This window comes from Zea mays, chromosome 5 (genome assembly GCF_902167145.1).
Source record: "Zea mays cultivar B73 chromosome 5, Zm-B73-REFERENCE-NAM-5.0, whole genome shotgun sequence".
In the NCBI taxonomy this organism is placed as follows: Eukaryota; Viridiplantae; Streptophyta; class Magnoliopsida; order Poales; family Poaceae; genus Zea; species Zea mays.
Genome location: NC_050100.1, coordinates 144,019,411 through 144,043,279, shown reverse-complemented (window position 1 = coordinate 144,043,279; position 23,869 = coordinate 144,019,411). Strand labels below are relative to the sequence as shown.

Below are 23,869 nucleotides of genomic sequence, written 5' to 3'. Positions count from 1 at the left end.
AACAAATCCAACCTCCACAGGATAACACCACTGCGGGAGTGAACAAGCCTGTGGAGGGCAAAACTGTGATTTGTAGGCTATGTCACAAAGAAGGCCACAAGTCTTTCCAATGCAAGGCGAAGACCGGGGATCAGAAAAAGCAAAAGCTCAAGCAAAATCCAACAAGCAAAATCTCCAACACCTACATAAAAAATGTGGATAAAAAGGCTACTACACCATATTTGATCAAGAAGGAAAAGAATGTAAAGGTGATAGCAATAAAGGCCAACAAGCAAGCCAACAAAAGAAAAGGGGCCAAACGCATCTGGGTGCCAAAGGAAATAATTTCAACCATGAAAAGCACCAAGAAGGTTTGGATCCCGAAAGGGAAGTGAGGAGTCCAAAAGACGTCGAGGAATTTGGAGACTTGGCAAAATTGGGATGTATATCATGGGATGCATCATATTGGACCAAGTTTATTTCCAAGTGGGTTAGAGAATATTTTGGACCCAAATTTCCCCACCCATGACTAAGGTAACTAGATTGATTGTATTTCTTGCTTTTAGATATGCGTATCTATTTTCTTGTATCTAGTTTTACCTTTCATACCTAGTATTTCATTTGGTACTTATTTTAGATTAACAATGCATGCATACTAGGTAAATCACATGGTAGGATTGCTTGTTTTCAATCTTAAGCAAACCTACATGAATTAAAATGTTTAATTAAGCACGACACATAGCTTATTTAATATCCCTAAGTAAATGACACTAATGCTTCAAAAGCTTATATCCTACAATTGGTATCATTTAACTTATATGTGCCAAAGCTCGGATTATAGATAATTTGCCCCTCTTGATATCAAATCAAAGTGCATGTCTCCTACAAGTATTCAAAACTTGTATGCACACTTTCAGGGGGAGGTTACTCTATAATCTAAGACTTTGAGACTAATACCTTTTTCGAGTCTATTTCATGTAGTAGTCTCATTGTAAGGAAAATGAAGTCCCCGGAGAAAGACAACAAGCTTCCACTGCAAATCTGCAAGAGTTCTTACGTCTCACAAGCCTACCATTTGTCTTCAAATGGTCTGCCATTGATTTTCAATTGGTAATTTTGAGACTACATTTGGCATCACTTACATGTCTTCTCCAATATTTGGTTAGACTATATTTCATATCTTATACTTCCCATGTTGCTACACATGCATAAGTGGTTAAATCATATTCCGTTACCTATGCATAAGGGAAGTTAGTCTAATCAAATCATGTCTTGCACCTCTATTCTTCACATGCTTTTTCCTAAAGTAGAAGATCTCTGTCAGGGGGAGTATTTCTTCGTCTCTAATGGGGAGAAAATTATTTCTGAAGGAGAACACTCATTTAGGGGGAGTTATAATGTCAAGTTCTTCAATTGGTTTTGATTGATAAATCTATTATGAGGGCAAGTCCTTATTTGCTTCCTACATGCTTTTAATGTCTTCCTGTTTGGTGGTTGATGCCAAAGGGGGAGAAGTTTAGGGACCAAAGCAATAAATTAAAAAAAATCAATACTTGATCCTTCAAGTGGTTTTGGTTCTTTGGTCTAAAATAGGAAGTAAATGATTCATGGAGTTAGGGGGAGGCTTAAGTCCATAATATCACATCATGGGGACAAACATGCATCCTAGCAAGTAGATTGCATATTTTCAAATGTTTGTTATATTTGCTTGCTTTGGTTGTGTTGTCATCAATCACCAAAAAGGGGGAGATTGTAAGGAAAATGGACCCCGGGCCATTTGGCTCAATAGGTTTTGGTGTTTGATGATCAACATAACCTATGGACTAATGTGTTTGCTAGTGTTTGTGTTTGTGTTTGTGTTTGTAGTTCACAGGATGCTAAAGTTACATAGACCAAGGCATTGAGGAAAGCAACATCTCAAAAGAAGACATTATGAAGATCAAGTGAAGTCCAAGAAACAAAGGAAGTGTTGCCTGCGGACTGTCTGGTCTAGAGCACCGGACTGTCCGGTGGCACAACGGACTGTCCGGTGGCACAACGGACTGTCCGGTGCACCACAATATTATTCGGTGCACTAGGGAACATTAGCCCCAACGGCTAGTTCTAGGTGGCAGTGTGGAGAGAAGACAACCAGACTGTCCGGTGTGACATCCAGAGTGTTCGGTGTAAAAAGCATGCGCGCCAATGGTCGACTGCAGTGTCAGACCAACGGCTAGGCGCACCGGACAGTGAACAGTGCATTGTTCGGTGCACCACCAGACTGTTCGGTGTGCCGCAGAGCAGCAGCTTTTCTCCGACGGCTAGAATTGTGTTGGGACCTATAAATACACCTCCAACTGGCCATTCCAAGGTGTGGGAGCCCAAGCAACATAGCAAGGCATATAGTAGACATTCCCAAGTGCTCATACACCCAATTGCTTAATCGAATCACTCGGTGATTAGCTTAGGTGCTTTGCAAAGTGCTTAGGTTAGTTAGACCGTTTTAGCACTTGCTCTAGGTAAACCCTAGTTAGTTGGGTGAGTTTAGATAAACCACACAACCCCTCGGCTCTTGCGCGAGCCATTGTAATTATAACGAGTGGGGAGAGAGTCTTGTGAGACCGTGATAACCACGTTTGTGTCACAGCCGCCATCGTGTACCGGAGGGAACGAGGCCCGCGGCGCTTCGGCCGTAAGCTCGATAGTGGAGACGACGGGGAGCGTCCAAGAGGAGCCGGAAGCGGAGCACCACTTGCGCGTGGAGAAGGCCTGCGGCTCTCTACGGAGTTACTCGACCGAGGTGCTTGGCCCTCGCATGGGCCTCCCTTTGCATAGGGGCACCAACGATGATTAGTCGGGACCTGGCGTGGTTCCAGATACCTCGGTAAAAATACTGGCGTCATCCACGAGGGTTTGCATCTCTACTTCGCTCTTTAGCTTCCGCATTTATATTAAGCATTTAAGTTTCAATCTTGTCTTTATACTTATATTGTTGTAGATTAAAACTTAGCCATTGCGGAAGAGATAGCAAACACTTAGACAAAACATATTTTGCACATTCTAGTTTGATTAATTGCATAGGTTTTGCTCTAGGGATTTATTTGTGGCCTAGTTTAGAGAAAGCTTTAGAAGTCCTAATTCATCCCCCCTCTTAGGCGTCACATGTTTCTTTCAAAGGTGTTTTCGGACCTTTGGCAAAAGACCACCCAATTATAAATTTCTACAATCTAAGCTCGTCATAAAATAACGAACTCATTCCGCAAGGGGCTAATGTTGGGGGTCTACATTACCGAAGATCCTTTGATTAGTTATGTCACATGATTGCCTTAAGGGTACAACAAAAAGCTATGTCGAAGGTCACTTATAGACGAAGCTGACCTTCGACCAAGAGCAGTAATCAAATTCGCTTCGTCTATGAGTAAGCAGTAGAAACGGCAAACAAAGGCGAGTGGCTTCGCGCGCGAGCCAAAAAGGAAGTCAATGAACAACGAAGGCTGAAACCCACAAAGACGAAGGCAGAAAATATTTGATATTATCCTTATATCATTTTGTAAAAAACATATGAGAGCCCTGATGGGCATTATTGTAAATCTATGCAAAGTCAATTCATCTCCCCTATAAATAGATGAACAGTATCATGTATAAAGTACCTTTTTCGAGACCCCCTAGCTTCGGAGTGCTTAACCTTCGAAGAACCATCATGTATCCTATCGGCCAGAAGCCAAAGGTATGCTCGTGTAATGAGAGACATCTTGAAAATGCCAAGGCAACAGAGATAAGCTCTCGTGTATTTGTTGGATCTTTTATGGGCTTGGCCCATTTATTGAATAAACTCTATGATGTGTAATGGTGGAGAATACCAATAGTACCACATTGGAAGTCCAAGGGTCTTTTGCCTTGACTTATATGGTGGGATTTATTCCACTTAACTTGAGAAGTCAAGAAATGGACAAGGGCGTGCCACACGCGCGCGCGCGCCGCCGCCGCCGGCCGGGCCGGGCGTGGCGTGGCGTGGCGTGGCGAGGCGAGGCGAGGCAAGGCAGGCAGGCAGGCGAGCGGGCGTGGTGTGGTTGTGTTAATTTTTAGCACTCACTAACCGCGTACGTCGGCCGAGTGACCCTGTCTCTTCGTCAGCCAGCCGAGTGACCCTTCTCCTTCAGCTGCCGACTCATGGCGTGACTCGGCGAGAGCTGGCCGACTCATGGCATAACTCGGCTAGTGCTGGCCGACTCTTGGCGTGACTTGGCGACCTTTCTCCTTCAGCTTCCCTCTGCGAGAGGATAAATAGAGGAGCACCCCTGTCACTCGGTACACGAGAGAACACTTTCAGAATCACAGTCCAGCCGCCGAGTGAGGGTATTTCCATCTCGTGACTGCGCGCACAGAGAAGCGAGAGGGCAGGTGCCTCCGAAGCCAGTGCCGTTCGAGACCTTGCACGGGGGATCGGCAATTAGGTTTTTGGGGAGCGTCTACGCGACTGCCCAACGTTTGTCGGTGTCTTCATCGCTGGTTCTTGGTGTCTTCATCTCGATCGGATGACAAGAGAAGTTGGACAAGGATCAGGATCCTCGGAGCGCATGGGAGGGTATGATCAATTCAGTTCATTACAGTTTTATATTCTGCATATTATATATATCGTATGTAGTTTTGTTCTATCGTATTATAATATGTTATATCTGTCTGTCTTAATTTTACAGTCATCCTGTTTATATTATTATCTGTTTATTTCCAGTTGTTCCGCAATAATCCATGAACCATGTTTATATACTTATTTCATTTATATGATTTACATGCTTCATATGCTTTGTGTTCTCATGATCCATATTGTTATGGATATTTTTTAGATCATGTTATCTATGTTTGATTATCTATTATATGTCATCATCATAATGTTAATTTATGGAATTAAAATGGTACGGAAAATGCCTATAATTCTAACAATCCAAAAACCTAATGTTAGGCATTTTTCTGTCAGAGGTTTTGCTGTTGTGCTAAAGCCTGATCCTTTTGATGGTAAAAACTTCTTGATATGGAAAGCTAAGATGGAATTGTGGCTAACTGCAATGTCTTGTTTTCATGCCGCTGAGGGCAAGCCTGCCAACTTACCTCCTGAGGATGAGGCTAAGTTTAAGGCTGAAGACAACCTCTTTCGAGGAGCAGTAATTAGCGCACTGGATACAAAATTCCAGAAAAGCTATATCATCCTTCCCACAGGGAAAGAGCTGTGGGATGCACTTGTCGGAAAGTTTGGAGTAACTGACGCTGGTAGCGAGCTGTACCTCATGGAGCAGCTGTATGACTACAAGATGGTTGAGAACCGATCTGTAGTGGAACAGGCTCATGAGTTTCAGGCACTAGCTAAGGAACTCGAACTTTTTCCTTGTCCTTTGCCTGACAAGTTTGTGGCTGGCGGTATAATCGCCAAGTTACCACCTTCTTGGAAGGACTTTGCTACCTCTCTCAAACATAAGAGACAAGAGTTCAATGTGGAAGAGCTCATTGGTACTCTTGATGTTGAGGAAAGAGCTAGAACAAAAGACAATGGAAAAGGTGTGGAGACCTCTACTGCCAATGTGGTGCAGAAGAGAAACTTCCGCAAGTTTAACAAGAAGAAAAACCAGAACAAACCAGAGAACGCGAATAAACCTGTTCAAACAGCACAGTTTAAAAAGAAGAACAACAATAACAAGGGAAAGGGAGGATGCTTTGTCTGTGGCAGTGATCAACATTGGGCAAGAGAGTGCCCTGATCGCAAGTTCACTCAAGACAAGAAATCAGCTAATGTTGTAACCACTGAAACTGAAGGAGGAACATCTGGGTATGGTAATTCTTTACCATTTGTTCTTTCAGTCTGTAATTCACCTGAGTGGTGGATGGACAGTGGTGCAAACATTCATGTGTGTGCTGATGCCTCTATGTTCACTTCCTATCAGGTCGGGAGGTCTGGCGCCTTGTTAATGGGAAATGGGTCGCGTGCTCATGTTCTTGGTGTTGTACGGTCATTCTGAAGTTTACTTCGGGAAAGACGGTGCCATTGAAGAGCGTGCAGCATGTGCCCTCTATCAAGAAGAATCTCGTTAGCGCTTCTATGCTATGTCGAGATGGATACAAAGTTGTTCTTGAGTCTAATAAATGTGTTGTGTCGAAACATGGTACTTTTGTTGGTAAAGGATATGACTGCGGAGGCCTGTTCCGCTTATCACTGCATGATGTGTGTAATAAACTGGTGAATTCTGTTCATTTTTCTGATGAGTCAGATTTATGGCATTCACGTTTTTGTCATACAAGCTTTGCCTGTCTTATGCGGTTAGCAAATATAAATTTAATTCCTAAATTTAACTTGGTCAAAAAGTCTAAGTGCCATGTGTGTGTTGAATCAAAACAACCCCGCAAGCCTCACAAGGCTGCTGAGGCGAGGAGTTTGGCACCTCTAGAACTTGTTCATTCTGATCTGTGCGAGATGAATGGAATTTTGACCAAAGGTGGTAAAAGATACTTTCTCACTTTTATAGATGACTCCACTAGATTTTGTTATGTGTATCTCTTAAAAACAAAAGATGAAGCGTTCAATTATTTTAAGGCCTATAAAGCTGAAGTTGAGAACCAACTTGAGAGGAAAATAAAACGGTTAAGGTCTGATCGAGGTGGAGAATATTTCTCTAATGTGTTCGATGAGTTCTGCGTGGAACATGGTATTATTCATGAGAGGACACCGCCATTCTCACCACAATCCAATGGGATTGCTGAAAGGAAAAACCGCACTCTAACAGATTTGGTGAATGCCATGTTGAGTACAGCGGGATTATCCAAGGCATGGTGGGGCGAGGCGATTTTGACAGCATGTCATGTCCTGAATAGAGTTCCAACAAAGAACAAAGAGATCACACCATTCGAGGAATGGGAAAAGAGAAGATTAAATCTCTCATATTTGCGCACTTGGGGTTGCTTGGCTAAAGTGAATGTGCCAATCAACAAAAAGCGTAAACTTGGGCCTAAAACTGTTGACTGTATATTCCTTGGATACTCTTTTCACAGCACTGGGTATAGGTTCTTAATTATAAAATCGGATGTGCCTGATATGTATGTTGATACTATCATGGAATCAAGAGACGCAACATTTTTTGAGAATGAGTTTCCCATGAAGAATACACCTAGTGATACAAGTCATGAGACTATAATTCCCCATGAGCACGAACTGTCGATTCCTATAGATCATGCTGAGGATTCTCACGTGCACATCCCTGAGGAGGATGACACTATAGTCACTCGAAAGAGCAAGAGACAGAGGGTTGCAAAATCCTTTGGTAATGACTTTATAGTGTACCTTGTGGAAGACACACCAACTACCATTAGTGAGGCATATTCCTCTCCTGATGCTGACTTATGGAAGGAAGCAGTAAGGAGTGAGATGGAATCTATTATGTCTAATGGAACTTGGGAGGTCGTTGACCGTCCTTATGGTTGTCAACCTATAGGTTGCAAATGGATCTTCAAGAAAAAGCTTAGGCCTGATGGTACAATTGAGAGGTACAAGGCAAGGCTTGTGGCCAAAGGATATACCCAAAGGGAGGGTGAAGATTTCTTTGATACCTACTCACCAGTGGCTCGATTGACTACAATTCGCACATTAATAGCCGTGGCAGCCTCTTATGGTCTTATCATTCATCAGATGGATGTTAAGACAGCTTTCCTAAATGGAGAGTTGGATGAGGAGATCTATATGGATCAGCCAGAAGGGTTTATTGCGGATGGTCAAGAGAACAAGGTGTGCAGGTTGATAAAATCATTGTATGGCCTAAAACAAGCACCTAAGCAATGGCATGAAAAGTTTGATAATACTCTTACAGCAGCTGGCTTTGTTGTAAATGAATCTGACACGTGTGTATACTATCGGTATGGTGGGGGTGAGTCTGTTATGCTGTGCCTTTATGTTGATGACATTTTGATCTTTGGATCAAATCTCAATGTGATTGAGGAAGTTAAAAATCTTCTATCGAGCAATTTCGAGATGAAAGATTTGGGAGAGGCTGATGTCATTCTAAACATCAAGCTTGTTAGAGAAGCTGATGGTGGGGTAACTTTGTTACAATCCCATTATGTGGAAAAGGTATTGAGTCGCTTTGGTTTTAGTGACTGTGATCCTGCTCCAACACCTTATGACCCCAGTGTGCTATTAAGAAAGAATCGGAGAATAGCAAGGGATCAATTGACATACTCCCAGATCATTGGCTCGCTCATGTACCTTGCAAGTGCAACAAGGCCAGACATCTCTTATGCTATGAGTAAGCTAAGTCGGTTTGTGTCGAAACCAGGAGATGATCACTGGCGTGCTCTTGAGAGAGTGTTGCGGTATTTGAAAGGTACTATGACATACGGTATTCATTATACCGGAAACCCAAAAGTGCTGGAAGGCTATTGTGATGCCAACTGGATTTCTGATGCTGATGAGCTTTATGCCACAAGCGGATATGTGCTTCTGTTTGGAGGTGGCGCTGTTTCCTGGAAGTCTTGCAAGCAGACTATTTTAACGAAGTCTACAATGGAAGCAGAACTCGCAGCATTAGACACTGCTGGGGCTGAGGCCGAGTGGCTTCGTGATTTCCTATTGGACTTACCGGTAGTTGAAAAAACGATACCGGCTATTTCCATGAACTGTGACAACCAAACGGTGATTACCAAGGTTAACAGTTCTAGGAATAACATGAAGTCTACAAGGCATGTTAAGAGGAGATTGAAATCTGTCAGAAAGTTGAAAAACTCCGGAGTTATAACTGTGGATTATGTCCACACATCAAATAATCTGGCAGATCAATTCACTAAGGGTCTATCACGCAATGTGATAGAAAGTGCATCGAGGGAAATGGGTATGAGACCCATGTGAGATCTACTCTAGTGGTAACCTGCTCTATGTGATCGGAGATCCCGTGAAGTAGAGTGGAGAAACAAGCTAGAAGTAGATTGTGAGGAAAGATCCCTTCTTTAACTCATTTTTGATGCACATCTTTCCTATCTGTAAGGCAGGATGGTTTTTACCTTAATGTATTCCAAGAGTCTTATAAAGGTGAGATGTTGTCCTACAGAACATCTTCTGAGGAATACATCTATATGAGTCAGACTGCTAGTCACAGTCTATGGGACTTGGGTAATCCCTAAATACTCATGAAAGGCACTGAAGTGTGACTTATATGCTTCTAAACAGCGGGAATACCCTTTTGCAGCCTAGTATCAGCAAAGGATTTGAGTGAATCTTATTTCGCACAAAATTGTCAATTCAAGGCATAGTCCATTGTTCAGTTGTGAATGAGTGAAACTTTTATTCTAGATGGATGTTCAACTTAACAGTCTCCATCGAAACACTGGTATATCAAAGGATTGTGATTCTGATACTTCATCATTACAAACCCTAGAGTTTGGTGGGGATTGTTGGATCTTTTATGGGCTTGGCCCATTTATTGAATAAACTCTATGGTGTGTAATGGTGGAGAATACCAATAGTACCACATTGGAAGTCCAAGGGTCTTTTGCCTTGACTTATATGGTGGGATTTATTCCACTTAACTTGAGAAGTCAAGAAATGGACAAGGGCGTGGCGTGGCGAGGCGAGGCAAGGCGAGGCGAGGCAAGGCAGGCAGGCAGGCAGGCGAGCGGGCGTGGTGTGGTTGTGTTAATTTTTAGCACTCACTAACCGCGTACGTCGGCCGAGTGACCCTGTCTCTTCGTCAGCCAGCCGAGTGACCCTTCTCCTTCAGCTGCCGACTCATGGCGTGACTCGGCGAGAGCTGGCCGACTCATGGCATAACTCGGCTAGTGCTGGCCGACTCTTGGCGTGACTCGGCGACCTTTCTCCTTCAGCTTCCCTCTGCGAGAGGATAAATAGAGGAGCACCCCTGTCACTCGGTATACGAGAGAACACTTTCAGAATCACAGTTCAGCCGCCAAGTGAGGGTATTTCCATCTCGTGACTCTGCGCGCACAGAGAAGCGAGAGGGCAGGTGCCTCCGAAGCCAGTGCCGTTCGAGACCTTGCACGGGGGATCGGCAATTAGGTTTTTGGGGAGCGTCTACGCGACTGCCCAACGTCTGTCGGTGTCTTCATCGCTGGTTCTTAGTGTCTTCATCTCGATCGGATGACAAGAGAAGTTGGACAAGGATCAGGATCCTCGGAGCGCATGGGAGGGTATGATCAATTCAGTTCATTACAGTTTTATATTCTGCATGTTATATATATCGTATGTAGTTTTGTTCTATCGTATTATAATATGTTATATCTGTCTGTCTTAATTTTACAGTCATCCTATTTATATTATTATCTGTTTATTTCCAGTTGTTCCGCAATAATCCATGAACCATGTTTATATACTTATTTTATTTATATGATTTACATGCTTCATATGCTTTGTGTTCTCATGATCCATATTGTTATGGATATTTTTGAGATCATGTTATCTATGTTTGATTATCTATTATATGTCATCATCATAATGTTAATTTATAGAATTAAAATGGTACGGAAAATGCCTATAATTCTAACAGTATTATTTCATTTGTCCCTTCACTTCACATCACATTTTATTTTTGTTATATATTCTTGTCTGAAGACCTTCGTCCTTGGTACTTATACTCTAAAAGAGTATCGACCTCTGGACGAATGTTTTCTTAACGCATCGACTTGATTTTCAGTACCTTCAGATGATTGAAATCAACCTTCGTCCTCATATGATTACACCGAAGGTGTACTATCCTATCCTTAGGACGAATGTTCTTGTTTCTCAACTTTGAGTTATACTATTTTGATATCATACAGCAATTAAAAATAAATGATCAACACTTTTCCGAGAAAGGGCAATACAAGCGCGAACAGAACTCTTATTTTGTTTTGTTCCTAACTAAATCTAGGTCTTCTCGGTTGCATCTTTCTTTACAAAACAAGGTCGTCCATGTTGCCTTCAGTTTTCACCACACGACACGGCAATGCTTGCAGCGTGCAGTCGTCGGCGAGCATTCCCCTTCGCTGTCTGCCGTGGCCCGGCCCGTGGCGCCGTTAACAAATCATTTATTATCATCCCAGTCGTCCACGACGAGAGCTAGTACCAGGATAACTAAAAAATACCAGGCGGCGGGCGCCTGAAACCTTACCAGAATTGACGCCTCAATCCTCTTTCTCCCGTCAAACAACCACCGTATTTCTCTGCCGCGCGGCCGGCGCTCTCCACAGTAGAATGCCACGCCGCGCGCTACTAATCCACTCGACGAGCTCCAGCCCCCAGCGATACCTATTAATTTCTTGCCGCCGCGCGCTACCCGGCACGGCAAACTTGTGCATCGCAGTCGGCACTCGGCAACCTGCGGCAAGCGACAAGCCCATCATACGGAGTCAGAGCAGAGGAGGCACAGGACACGCGTGTGCCTACCTATCTCAACAACATCAAGCCAAGTTTGCTGGCCATGCCGACCCTGCTCTCCGCGAGGTCCCGCGGCAGCGACGGTGGGGCTGGCGGAAACCGCGCGTGCTACGGCATCGCAGCGTGCGCGGTGGCGCTGCTCCTGTTCTGCGCGCTGGCCGTCTCCGTCAGCGTCTGGATGGCGTTCACGTTCGGCGGGCTGGCCCTGGTCGCCTTCGGCGTCGCCGGCTGCCTCGCACGGGGGCCCAGCAGCGACGGCGCGAGCGCCGAGAGCGAGGCCGCGGATGCACATGCAGCAGCGGTGGCCGCACCGAGGACGCGGCGCCGGTTCGGCGGCCTGCCGAAGGCCGCGGTCAATGCGCTGCCGACCTTCGCCTACGAGCTTATTAGCCTTGGAGGCGCCGGCGACCTCGAGTCCGGGACGAAGGCGGGCGGCGAGATGTGCTCCGTGTGCCTCGAGGACGTCCAGGCTGGCGAGATGGTGCGGCAGCTGCCGCCGTGCAAGCACCTGTTCCACGTCGAGTGCATCGACATGTGGCTGCACTCGCACCCGACTTGCCCCGTGTGCCGGTGCAGCCTCTTGCCGCCACCGCGGAGGGTTGGTGCCAAAGCGGCTCCCGCGCCGACAGCTGACGCTAGGGAACCGCCGGCTGACGAAGCCCTGCCACCAGTGTAGGTGTCTGTGTTTCGCCATACCATTCTGGAGACGGCACAAGAATCTCTGCACGTACAGCACACATAACCACTTTGCACGTCATGGATTGACAATTAGTAGAAACGCAACTCTCGCAAAAAAAAAGTAGAAATATAACTATTTTTATTCTTTTTCCCGATAGTTGTGGACGTTAATTACTGTCTATACAACAATGTTCCACAATACATGTACAACACCGACTAAAGAGGTATGTATAATGTATAAAGATTGACAGATGACATTTTAGCCACGTACTGTTGCACCTCTTTCATTTGGAATGCTACACATCATCCTCAAACGAAAAACTCTATGATCCTACCTCGGTTTTTTTTAAAGTCCAAATTACTCCCCTCACTCATGGACAATGTTTAATTGTTTATATTACCTCCTAAAGTGCCTTTTCATTTTATCTCTTAACAAAATTTGTCATTTTTATTTATTTATGTAAAAAATAGAGTTTTCAATTTAAATTTTAGTGGTTAATAGCTTATAACATAATTTATCCTAAAAAATGTATTATGATTTTTATAATTATTTTGATAGATTAGGGATGAGATAAGATAATAAATTTAATAATACAAACTAAATATAACATAATGATGAAAAAATCTTATCATATTTTCCAAATATAATTTATGATGTCTTCGATAACCTCAGAAAATATGAATTTTAAATTCAACTTGTATATGGAGAAACGAAAAAAAGAAAAATCTTATTAGGGAAGATTGGTCATTTTTTTCTCCATGTAAAAGATGAATTTCAAGTTCATGTTTTCTAAAATGATTGAACACATCATAACTTATGTTAAAAAAACATGTTAAGAATTTTTCATCGCTATTTCATATTTAGTTTTGTATCATTAAAGTTATTATCTTATTTGATCTCTAACCTATCGAAATAATTATAAAAAATCACAATATATTTTTCTAAGCTAGATTGTGATATTAGCTACTAACCAATAAAATTGGAACTAACTTTTGTTAAGGGATAAATTGAACCAAATCAAAGAAGTGGGGTAAAACTAACTAAAAATACTTTATGGGGTTTTGTGAATATTGTCCATAGGTGAAGGGAGTATTTTTGGACTTTTCCTTTCTTTTTAATACATAGCTTTAACAAGGTACGGCCTCTTAAATTATATTTTAACTATTTTTATTTTATATTATTTATGTTTATAAATCTACGGTAATTGGATAGTATATTTGATTGTAAATCTAATCATATCAAATTAATGTTATAATAGTTAAAAATTATAAGCTAAACTAGTGGTCAAAAATTTAAAGTTTAAATCTCTATATGTTTATGCACTTTATAAAGGAATAAAGAGGAAGTGTCGATCAAATAAAGATTAATAATCTATGTGGCTGAGTGGGAACTCCAATGGCTCCCTGACGCGTTCACTCCCCCTCGCTCCCGGTCACCGACCTCCTGTGAAATAGGGGAGCTATATTCTCCGCCCTTTGTTTATCAGTGCATTTAACTACGAAATTAACTTTTTTAAAATTTAGTTACTTGATAACAATGTATATTATTGTATTATAACTATTGTAGTATTTTTTAAAAAAAACTACGAAACTGTTTTAAAAGTTTAACTAACTTAGTTAAAATGTAAGGAGAAACTAAATAGAGAAATAGTTGGAGAAAAAGTAAAACAAAAGAAAGCAACGACTGGTGTGCAAGCAAATCTTGTATGAAGCTTGTAGTGGTTGCCAAAAGAATCATCGAGAAGCTGGTTCGCTGCCCTTTTCAAGCAGGAGCAACAGCCAAGCAGCTATAAATAAGAACTGCAGCCGTGATAGAAAGAAAGACAATTACTGACAGAGTGACGTTGACAGCAACGATGAGCTTTTGTTGGTTTCTCCATTTTCGGTCTTTACAAAAGAAGAATTCAAAAATAATTTGAACACGCGGCTACTGAACTAAAGAGTAAGATTAAATTATACTGTACAAGATTGAATGAATGGAGTTGAGTTTCCTCAAAATAATCACGTCCGATCCCATCCCGTCCTTAAAAAAAACTGTAGGCCTCAATTCAATTGTTGATGTCGGCCGCCCCCTCCGCCGTGTATATATGGACAAGTGTTTTAGCCGAAACCCATCACCTTGGGCGCGAATCTCAAGAACCTGGTGAGTGAGTTAGGCAGGAACTTCCTGGCGAAAAGGAAGCAGACGGTGGTGGTCCTGCCGTTGTACGTGCACGTGCTGCCGCCCCTGAGCCACCGGAGGAAGTCGACGGTGACCTCCATCCTCGTGAACCGTGCGGGGTGCGGACCACCGTGGGACCAGTCGACCCACGTCAGGCTCCGGTTGGCCCCCGCCGCCGGCCGCCGGATGTTGAGGAGCGTGGGCAGGTAGTGCTCGTCGGCGTAGCAGCTGCGCCGGCAGAACCGGTGGAAGAGCGGGAAGTAGACGCGGTCGGCGACGACGTCGACGGCGAGACCCCGGTCTAGGTCGAACCACTGGGAGCCCTTGCGCCACTGTCCGGCGGCCACGACGGGGCTCATGCGGCGGCTGTAGCGGCCGCGGCCCGTGGGGCCCGGCTGGTCGTAGGACTCGAGGTACAGCTTGGTGGAGTTGACGAGGTAGGAGTAGACCGTGGGGAAGTCGAACAGTGGGACGTGCGTCTCCGACAGCAGGACGAAGCGCGCGTTGGCGTGGTCGTCCAGCAGCGCGTGCGCCAGGAGCCGACGCTCCGCCTCCATCATGCTGATCTCGCCCCATTTCACGTCCTGCATTGTGAAAGAATATACTTTTAAAAACTAAATTTCCAAACAAACTCATATCGTTTTCAGATACCCAGCTTAAGAAACATGAGAGATGGTAATTAATTTATGGATGACCAAAATGTGACGACGGGCTACGCAATTATTGGCCAAATATTTCTGATTTGAGTGTTGGGACCCTTTATTTCAATTCTGGAAAAGAATGCGACGGAGAAGCAAGATAAGGAAATGCATAAAATCACTTATTATAGAGCCGGTTTGTTGTATTACCTATAGTCTCCGTCATCAATCATGCATGCAGGAGAAGAGTACTTTTCAATCAACGAGGCATGCGAAGCTGACATCAACAGTTCATTCATGTGCCACATGCCCATATGTGGTTAGTATTTTATACTACTACTCTCACTTATGGACAATGTCCATATGACCCTAAGTATTTTATTAGTTTAATTTATCCCTTGACCTATTTGAGTGGGTTCAATCTAAACCTTAAACATTTTTTTAAATTTTTTTATCTATAAAACTGACTTTTAGTCCAAATTTTGATGGTTAGTAGCTAATGTCATAACTTAGTCTAAAAATATATTATAACTTTTCATAATTATTTTGATCGGTTAGGGATCAAATAACAAATAATATCAGAACTTTAATGGTACAAAACTAAATATAAAATAATGAAAATTATTATTAACATATTTTCCTAGCATACGTTTTGATATACTCAGTCAAATATAAACTTGAAATTCAACTTGTAAGTGGAGAAAAAAAAGACAAATATTCCCCTAGTAATATTTGTCTTCAAGGATTATTTTAATTTTAGTGATAGCAAGCGAAATGCTCAAACTCAACTTGTAGTTAGGGATAGCGAGCGAAATGCCCAAGGCGCCCCCAAAAGCCCCTAGTTGGCTTCAAGGTTATTTTAATTTTAGTGTGCTCGTGAATGTGTCCTACAAATATCCATGGGCGCTATAGTGTTAGGAAAGGAATTAATGACCATTTTTTCTTATTTTTATTTAGCTTCCTCAATACATTCATCTACGGTGGGGACATTTTTGTCCTCCTTCATACAACCATCTCGCATGGGTAGGAGGCAGAGCGATCCTCCCAAAATATTTGTGTTAGGTTATAAGAGAAACCCCATGAGTTTTTTGTATTCTTCTTTATTGACAGAAATAGTGGTTTTATTGAAAAAATATTGTCCAATAACAAATATAATTATTTATTTAGATTTTAGTAGGTGTTAGAGAATATACATGTGTCATATTTCTTAAATTCACATTTTAGATCATCATTTGGAGAATTATTAGAAATCACTCTATATATCTTTTTACCCTCTAATATTTGTTTCTATATCCTGTGTACTCTAGAGAGCTAACACTACACTTTATATTTATATAGCGAGAAACCTAGATAGAGGTTTGCAATATTAAGAGATCTAATAGAAGTTACTAGATAGTATTGTTTTTACTAAAATATCTATTTCTATGAACAAAGAAGGATTGAAACCAAATTTTGAAGTTGCTCTAAAAGCATCAATCTCTAAACAAGCCTCTCATTGGCTAAATATAACACTAGCTACAATATCATAGTATTTACTATGGATATAATGAGAAATAAGCACTCCTATCACCCCTCTCCTTGATATGTGTTGGAGCGAAATCATGCCTAAAACGTCAGGCTTTTTAAAAAAGGTTGTTCAAGGATCATGCACCTTGCAAAACATATACTACCACTTGAAGGAGTAGAGATAACTAGTAATTAGAATGGAGCTTCTGAAACACATTTATACGGTTACTATTTTTCTATTACCACTTTAGATTTCACTATCGAAGTGTAATCTTATTCTTTGGGGGGATATATTTCATCATGGTTGCATGCAAAATACTCCTCTCAATAGGCTTTCTAAAACAAAAGAATAGCCAATGTGATAGTAAAAGAATTATGCCTTCATATATACAGAGACTTTGAATAGAGTAGTCGTATGTCACAAATTTGCAATCCTAGTTCTAACAGTTTCCGGTCATAGTAAAAATTCAGATTTTTGCCAAGTGAAAATTTGACTAAATTGAAGTGAGTAAGGCACAAAAAATATGTAGATTTAACTAAATTAAAGGGTCGGTGTCATAATTTATGATACCGAGGCAGACCATAACACCAAGCTCTAGCCATATCAACGTCATGTTGACAGCCACACCAATTCTAACCTTCACCGTCAACACTATAGCCTATAACGCCAAGACATATTATGTTGGGTCTTGGCGTCATAGACCAAAAGATGTAACCTAGATCTAAAAAACAAATTTAGTTTAGGCAGCTCATCAATAAAAATACAAAATTTTAAAGGAAAAAAAAGAAAGTTAACAAATCGCTAGCACGAAGCAGCTGCAAAAGCTTCCAAGTGCATGCACAAGGCACAGGCGCGTCGCAAGCAAAGGTGGATTGGTCTAGGGAAGCTTCGACTTTTGTTTGCTTCGGGGTTCAGACAGATAGTTGAGGACCAATACAAGGAGAGAAAATTATGCAGTCTCGACTCGAGCCCGGACAAAAGGAAAAGGCATCGTTCTCGATGTGGGCTTCGAACCCATCGCCCGCCCCTGTGGAATCCCGTGCGGAAACAAAAAATTCCACCTTGCGCCTGGAGCTGTCTTGGCACAATTGGCAGGAGGACGAGGCTAGGATTTGCCGTCATGTGTCAATTTCTAAACGCGTACACATAATCCAGTTAGGACTACCACTTTCCGTATGGATCTGGATTCCGGATTGCACCGTCTAGAGTATTACTCTATTCTAACAACAATTAAAATGCTCAAAGAATTCCATCGGCCATCGCTAGCTTTAAGCATTCATCGTCATTTGCAAATAAATAATTAAACCATGCTATATTTACGGACGGTATGAGTAATGTGCAAGACGGATATATGAATGCTTGAGATGATGATGACATGGTAATATAATTCCAAATTAATTAATACCAAGTATTTGCTAGTAGTATCGAAAAAAAGATCGTGAGCCAGGGATATTTGGTCTGCAAATTAAGCATTGAATAATACTAGTAATAATAACGGGCTCGCGCGGACGCACCTTGCTGGGGATTCTCCGGCGGTAGAAGGCGGAGGTCTCCGGCGGCTCGGAGCCGTTGAAGGCCGGGTCGGAGTGCACGTAGACGTTGTAGAGGCTGCGGTGGCCGCGAAAGAACATGTCCCACAGCGGCTCCATGGGCAGGTCCCAGCGCGTGAGGAACAGGAACGCCACCCTCGGGGTCGTACCGGCCGGCACCTCCCTCGGCGCCGACGCCGCCCGGGCCATCAACTCCTCGTCGCCGTCGCCGTCGCCGTCGTCACTGATGGTGCTAGCATTGCCGCGAGAGGCGGCACTAGCAGGCCAAGGCGCCGCTGGTCCCTCGCCAACGCCAACACCAGGTGGCGGCGGGGCAGCAGCGCTAGTAATGCCCGTGCCCGCGCCCGCGCCCGGCGGGCTCGACCGAGACCGGGGGATCGCTGCCGGCACGGAGACCGCGCCTTGTTTGGGCTGCGGACGCGCTGGCGGTGGTCGCCGGTCCTGATCGGCGTCCCTGGTGGCGGAGGATGGCGGTAAGAAGAGGCCGAGGGCTCCTCCTCCCCGGAGTCGGAGCGCGGCGGCGACGGACGACGGCGCGTAGGAGGAAGAGGTCATGAGGCACGCGGTGGCGACGACGCCGAGCGCGAAGCCGAAGGCGGCGCAGAGCAGGAGCTTGGTCTTGACGGTGCAGGGCGGGGCGGCCATGCCAGCCGCCGCCATGGGCAACACATGCTGCTGCTGCTGCTGCTGCTTATGGTTCTTGGTCGTAGTCATGACTACTACTTGTTTGTACTACGACTCGCCTTGGTTGAAGTTGGGATTGGGGTGCGTGCGTCACTGGTCTCGCGTCGGTTCCTGTGCGGGGAGAGGGACAAATGGCGGCGAGCTGCTGGAGATGGGGAGCCGCACCCGCACGGCATTGAATTTGGAAGGCCAGAGACAGAGAGACGAGAAGATGCTGCTGGGGCCTGGGGCGGAGCCGCGGAGGAGCCGCACTCACACGGCACTGAATTTCGAAGGCTAGAGACGAGAAGGGCAACTGGTGAGGGCGGTAACTCGGGTTCGGTGATCACGGCAATGGGTATACAAGAGCATCTTGACTCTTCATTTTTACTCTCTATTTTACTTTTTATTTGCTTTTTCATAAAGATTACACTTTATATACAGCATCTCAATCCAACAGACTATCTATATAATTTGGCTAGTCAGGTAGGTAACCAAGTTTAAATGGTAAGGGAGCTAATTTAGATAGTCGGATAGCTTTACAAGTCAGATAGCTAGTCTTTTAGAGAGTTGTTTTGCTGTTGAATATCTAAAATTTAGCTTAACGAGTCATTTAACTAGTTTATTAGAGATACTCTGAGATGGTCTTTTCTTTAGTTACCTTTTTAAACTTTAGTAACTAAATTTTAGTTTAAAAAATCTATTTTAATTGTCGTATTATGTATTTTAGTGACTAAACTTAGCCACTAAAGTTTAGAAGATGAAAACCAAACAGTCTCTAACCTCGTACTAAAATGAATATAGGTCAGTGTTTCTTAAACTTAATTAAATTTATCAAATCATAATACAAAAATTCCAAAAAAAAATTAAAAATAAATAAAAGCTATTTAAAGGCATTCATTTTATACTAATAATAAATTTTTGGCATGGAGCGAGGATCTAGTAGTACGCGCGCACGTGACGTAATACCACTTGAATTAAATAATAAAATGATCAATTATAGAGCAGTATTCGTAACAATGAAATGATGGGGAATATTATGACGAGCAGGCAGAGGTAGAGGCACAGTCACCTCACATCGTCCTCCCACGTTAACGTGAGAAGCTTCGTCGCATGACGTGATCGGCAACGTTTGTTTGGACTTTTTTTTTATCTTCTAGCCACCAAAAATTGCAGCGGACCATCGAATACTCTAGTTTTTCAGCCCGTTTGTATAAAAATCGCTTTGATAAAAACCGTTTAAAGTCAATATAAATACAGAATCGGTCGAGTTGCCACGATAATAGTAATTTGTCGCTTTCTAGATCTCGAACCTTTTGGACCACTTCATCTTCCTTCGCATGTAATCCCCACGATACTTAGATTTTTTCTACAATCAGATTCTTAGAAAGCTGGTCAGAAAAAAGCTGAACCAAATAGCCTCATGGTATGGTATGGCACAGCATTCTGTTTGCTCGTTGTCCCGTGTTCGTGGTCTTGCAAAACCGTCTCTGACAGCACGGGTAGAGGGACGTGGCAATTTCAACATAAATATCTGCTACTACCCCGTTCATAAATATATGCCACCGTTTATTTTTTCGAAAAGTTTGACCACTCGTCTTATTCAAAATATTTATTCAAAAATATAAAATTTTAAGTCAAGCACAAAATACCTTAAGTGATAAAACAAATCACAAAAAAATAAATGATAACTCATTTTTTTAATAAGACGAGTAGTCAAAGTTTTTTAAAAAAGTCAACAGTGTCATATATTATTTTTGAATGGAGGAGTACTTATTGAGACAATAAGAGGTAGGCTGGTCCCTGGTTCTGCCTCTGATTAATCTGCACCGTCTGTCTGTCTGTGTCATCTCCCCCGCCATCCGTGCGCACCCATTGGCCTCCGGAACAACCATTCGACATCCGCGTCCCATTGCATCCAAGCCCTACACAATCTCTCCTGGATAAGTATAGGGGCCGGCGTCCGCGCGAGCCGCCCTCTCTCCCCCTGCTCTGTCTATAGGCACTCTGCCACCTCCTTCCCTGCTCCGCCACATCCCAAAGCGCCCCTCTGCCCCGCACCACCATCCAAGAACCCAAATTGCCATGGCCATGGCCTGGAGCCCTTCTTCTTCACTCCGCCAACCGCGCCGCGACACCTCGCCAAGCTCCACATCGACCCCGCGCACTGCATTGTTGCCTTCTCCACGCCCTGCGCTGCCGACGCGTGGTCCCCTCGTCTCTGCCCCAACTCGCTCCTCGTGCACGACACAGTTCTGGGGTTCGAGGCGCACTTCGTCGTCCTCCCTGATCCCGCCTAGTTGCCACCGCACGCGGACGAGAGGGAGAGGCTTCGCGAGGCCGAGGTACAGTTCCGTGGCGAGGCGCAGCGGCCCAGAGCGTCTCCTTCGACCCTCAGTGTCGCGGGCCATACACGGCCATCGTCGACGGCCGATCGTATTCTAGGACGGTGAATGGTGGGTCCCCTTCGTGGCGGACTCCCCGCACTGGATGCTGGAGCTCTATTGAGGGCCCATGGCCTCACCGACAGAGTACCTCCCCAATGAGCACATCTACGGCTTGCCTGAAATTGGCAAATGTCTCTTGCAAATCAGCAATGTGATTTTCCTGCTTCGTACTTTTCACTATGATATCATCAACATAGGTCAGTACATTCCTGCCTATTTGAGAATGAAGGACTCTGGCTGTCATTCTACTGAAGCTTCCTCCAGCATTTTTAAGCCCCTCAGTCATCCAAAGATAACAATATGTGCCACTGGGGGTTATGAAGCTAGTCTTCAGCTCATCTTCCTTCTTCATCCATATTTGGTGGTAGCCTGAGTAACAATCTAGTAGACTCATAAGCTCTGACGAAGCTGTTGCATCTACTAGAGAATCTATTCTTGGCAATGGGAACTCATCCTTTGGACAAGCCTTATTAAGATCTATAAAATCAATGCACATTCTCCATTTACCGTTGGCTTTCTTCACCATAACAGTGTTGGCTAGCCACTCTGGGTATTTCACCTCTCTGATAACGCCAGCGCTAAGAAGCCTCTTCACTTCGTTCCGAGCACCTTCAGCTTTGTCATCAGACATTTTCCGAAGCCTTTGTTTTCTTGGCCTGAAAGATGGATCCACATTGAGTGAATGCTCAATGACATCTCTGTTGACACCGCAAAGATCATTGGCTGACCAAGCAAAGACATCTTTGTTGTTAAATAGGAATCTTAGCAAATTCTTTTCCTGCTCTTCAGATAACTGAGACCGCAGCAGTACCTTTTGTTCTGCTATATCTTCACATAGAAGCATAGGCTTCAGCTGATCCGCCGAAGCAGCCTTCTCTCTTTTGTATCTATACTGCTCACAGGTTTCGGCTCCATTTATGTTATGGATTGCCTTTGAGTCTGTCCAGTTTCCTTCGGCCTTCCTGGCAGCTTCTTGACTCCCATGAACAGCAATGGGCCCTTGTTCCGAAGGTATCTTCATGCATAGATATGCTGGATAAAGTATTGCTTCAAAAGCATTAAGTGTCCCACGACCAATGATTGCATTATAGGGATACTCCATGTCAACAATGTCGAAGACAACCTGTTCAGTCCTTGTGTTATGAACAAAACCGAAGGTCACTGGCATTGTGATTTTGCCGAGTGCTACAATCTGCCTTCCTCCGAAACCACATAGAGGATGTGTAGCATCATGAATCTTATCCTCTGGTTCTTGCATCTGTCTGAAGGCCTTAGCAAATATGATATCCGCTGCACTGCCTGTATCAACCAGAACATTATGGACCAGAAATCCCTTGATGACACAAGATATGACCATAGCATCATTGTGAGGGTAATCTTTGAGCTGAAGGTCCTCCTGGGAGAAGGTGATTCAGATATGGGACCATTTCAATTTTATGAAGGGTCCCTCCACCCCAACATGTTGTACTCTTCTCTGTGCTTCCTTCTTCTGCTTCTTGTTAGCCGGTTCTGAACCTGAGCCGCCTATTATCGGAAGCACTAGCTTCGTAGCCGAAGGTGCTTCGACTTGGTTGAAGAACGAAGCCATCAGCTCAAAAGTGGAAGTGAGTTCACCGGAGGTGGGCGCCAATGTTGGGGACTTGTTCTCAAATGCTATGCATTAAGAACAAGGCAACACAAAAATAGGTTAATTGTTAATGCCCTTCGTCCTTTGAAGCATTATTTCCCTTAGGATATAATGATCTTCAGACGAAGGTTGTGAAGGACGTACCTTCATCATCACAACATAAATCAATGAAAGATGAAGCATATGAAATATGGAAAATAACATGGATAATCAAATGTCATCATAATATATCTTTTATTATATAATTACGAATAAGAATAATATTGAATTACATTGATACCTTCGGCTTGACAGAAGGCAAAGACAAAAGCGTGATGCACAAGTGAATACAAGCCAGCGTGAACAGTACAGGGGTACTGTTCATCTATTTATAAGCACAGGGTGCAGTCTGTGTGAAATTACATTCATGTCCTTTACAACTGGTTACAATCATGACACAAATTATCATGGGTCAATCTGTCTTTTTATCTTTAAGTCGGTGCAACCCCTCATCTCAAGGCGCGTCACTATGCCGAAGCTCCCTGGATGGTAGCTTCGGCGTTGCTTCCGTGTAGATCTTCCGAAGGTGTTTCTTCTTACGGGACCGTCGGCGATGAAGCAGACCCCCAACAGTACTGTTCATCTATTTATAGGCACAGGGCGCAGCCTGTGTAAATTTACATTCATGCCCTTCATATTTACTATTGACTTATGGACAACCCAATGGGGACTAGATAGCCTTTTCCTCTTTAAGTCGGTTCCTTTTTCCACCATTGCGCCGAAGCTCCCTTGCGCGTAGCTTCGGAGCGACATCAGCCTTCGTCTCGACCATGCTTTTCACATCGTATATGGTTTTAACCCGAGTCCAAAGGTACCTGTTCACGTGTTACACTTGGAAAACATTGTTAAATCATGTTTTTGAGGACCTTCGGAAGACGAAGGCCCCCAACAACCCCTGGAAGCCATTTTAGAGTATAAATTAATATAAAATTGTGTAGAAACCTAGATAAATCATAACATTTATGTTTTAACTCTGATTCGATCCGTTCGAATGCGTTAGAGCCATAGTAAAATTACCTACGAAATAGCAACACAATTTGTATCGTGACACATACTTTATTAACCATATACTTGTTTAAATCTATGTTTAGTATATTAAACTTGCTAATCAAAATTAATAGGTTTATGATTATAACCTCTACACAAGTTATAACTTAGATTAAGATTTAATTAGTTAGTTATTTGGAATATCTTTTCTCA

The 23,869-nt window shown here is 43.4% G+C and overlaps 2 protein-coding genes across 2 annotated transcripts; one reads left to right on the top strand and one right to left on the bottom strand.

Moving 5' to 3' along the window:
• The first annotated feature begins 11,228 nt into the window (after positions 1–11,228).
• LOC107326008 (E3 ubiquitin-protein ligase ATL41) lies at positions 11,229–12,287 on the top strand. The gene has a single exon (NM_001320998.1). The coding sequence runs from the start codon at positions 11,403–11,405 to the stop codon at positions 12,033–12,035; it is 633 nt and encodes a 210-aa protein (NP_001307927.1). The 5' UTR covers positions 11,229–11,402; the 3' UTR covers positions 12,036–12,287.
• Positions 12,288–13,881: 1,594 nt separating this feature from the next.
• Positions 13,882–18,838, bottom strand: LOC103626979 (glycosyltransferase BC10). The gene is made up of 2 exons (XM_008647338.3): positions 17,858–18,838; positions 13,882–14,782 (listed from the first exon to the last, which is right to left on the bottom strand). The coding sequence occupies exons 1-2, from the start codon at positions 18,605–18,607 to the stop codon at positions 14,138–14,140; spliced, it is 1,395 nt and encodes a 464-aa protein (XP_008645560.1). The 5' UTR covers positions 18,608–18,838; the 3' UTR covers positions 13,882–14,137.
• Between the last annotated feature and the right edge of the window lie 5,031 nt (positions 18,839–23,869).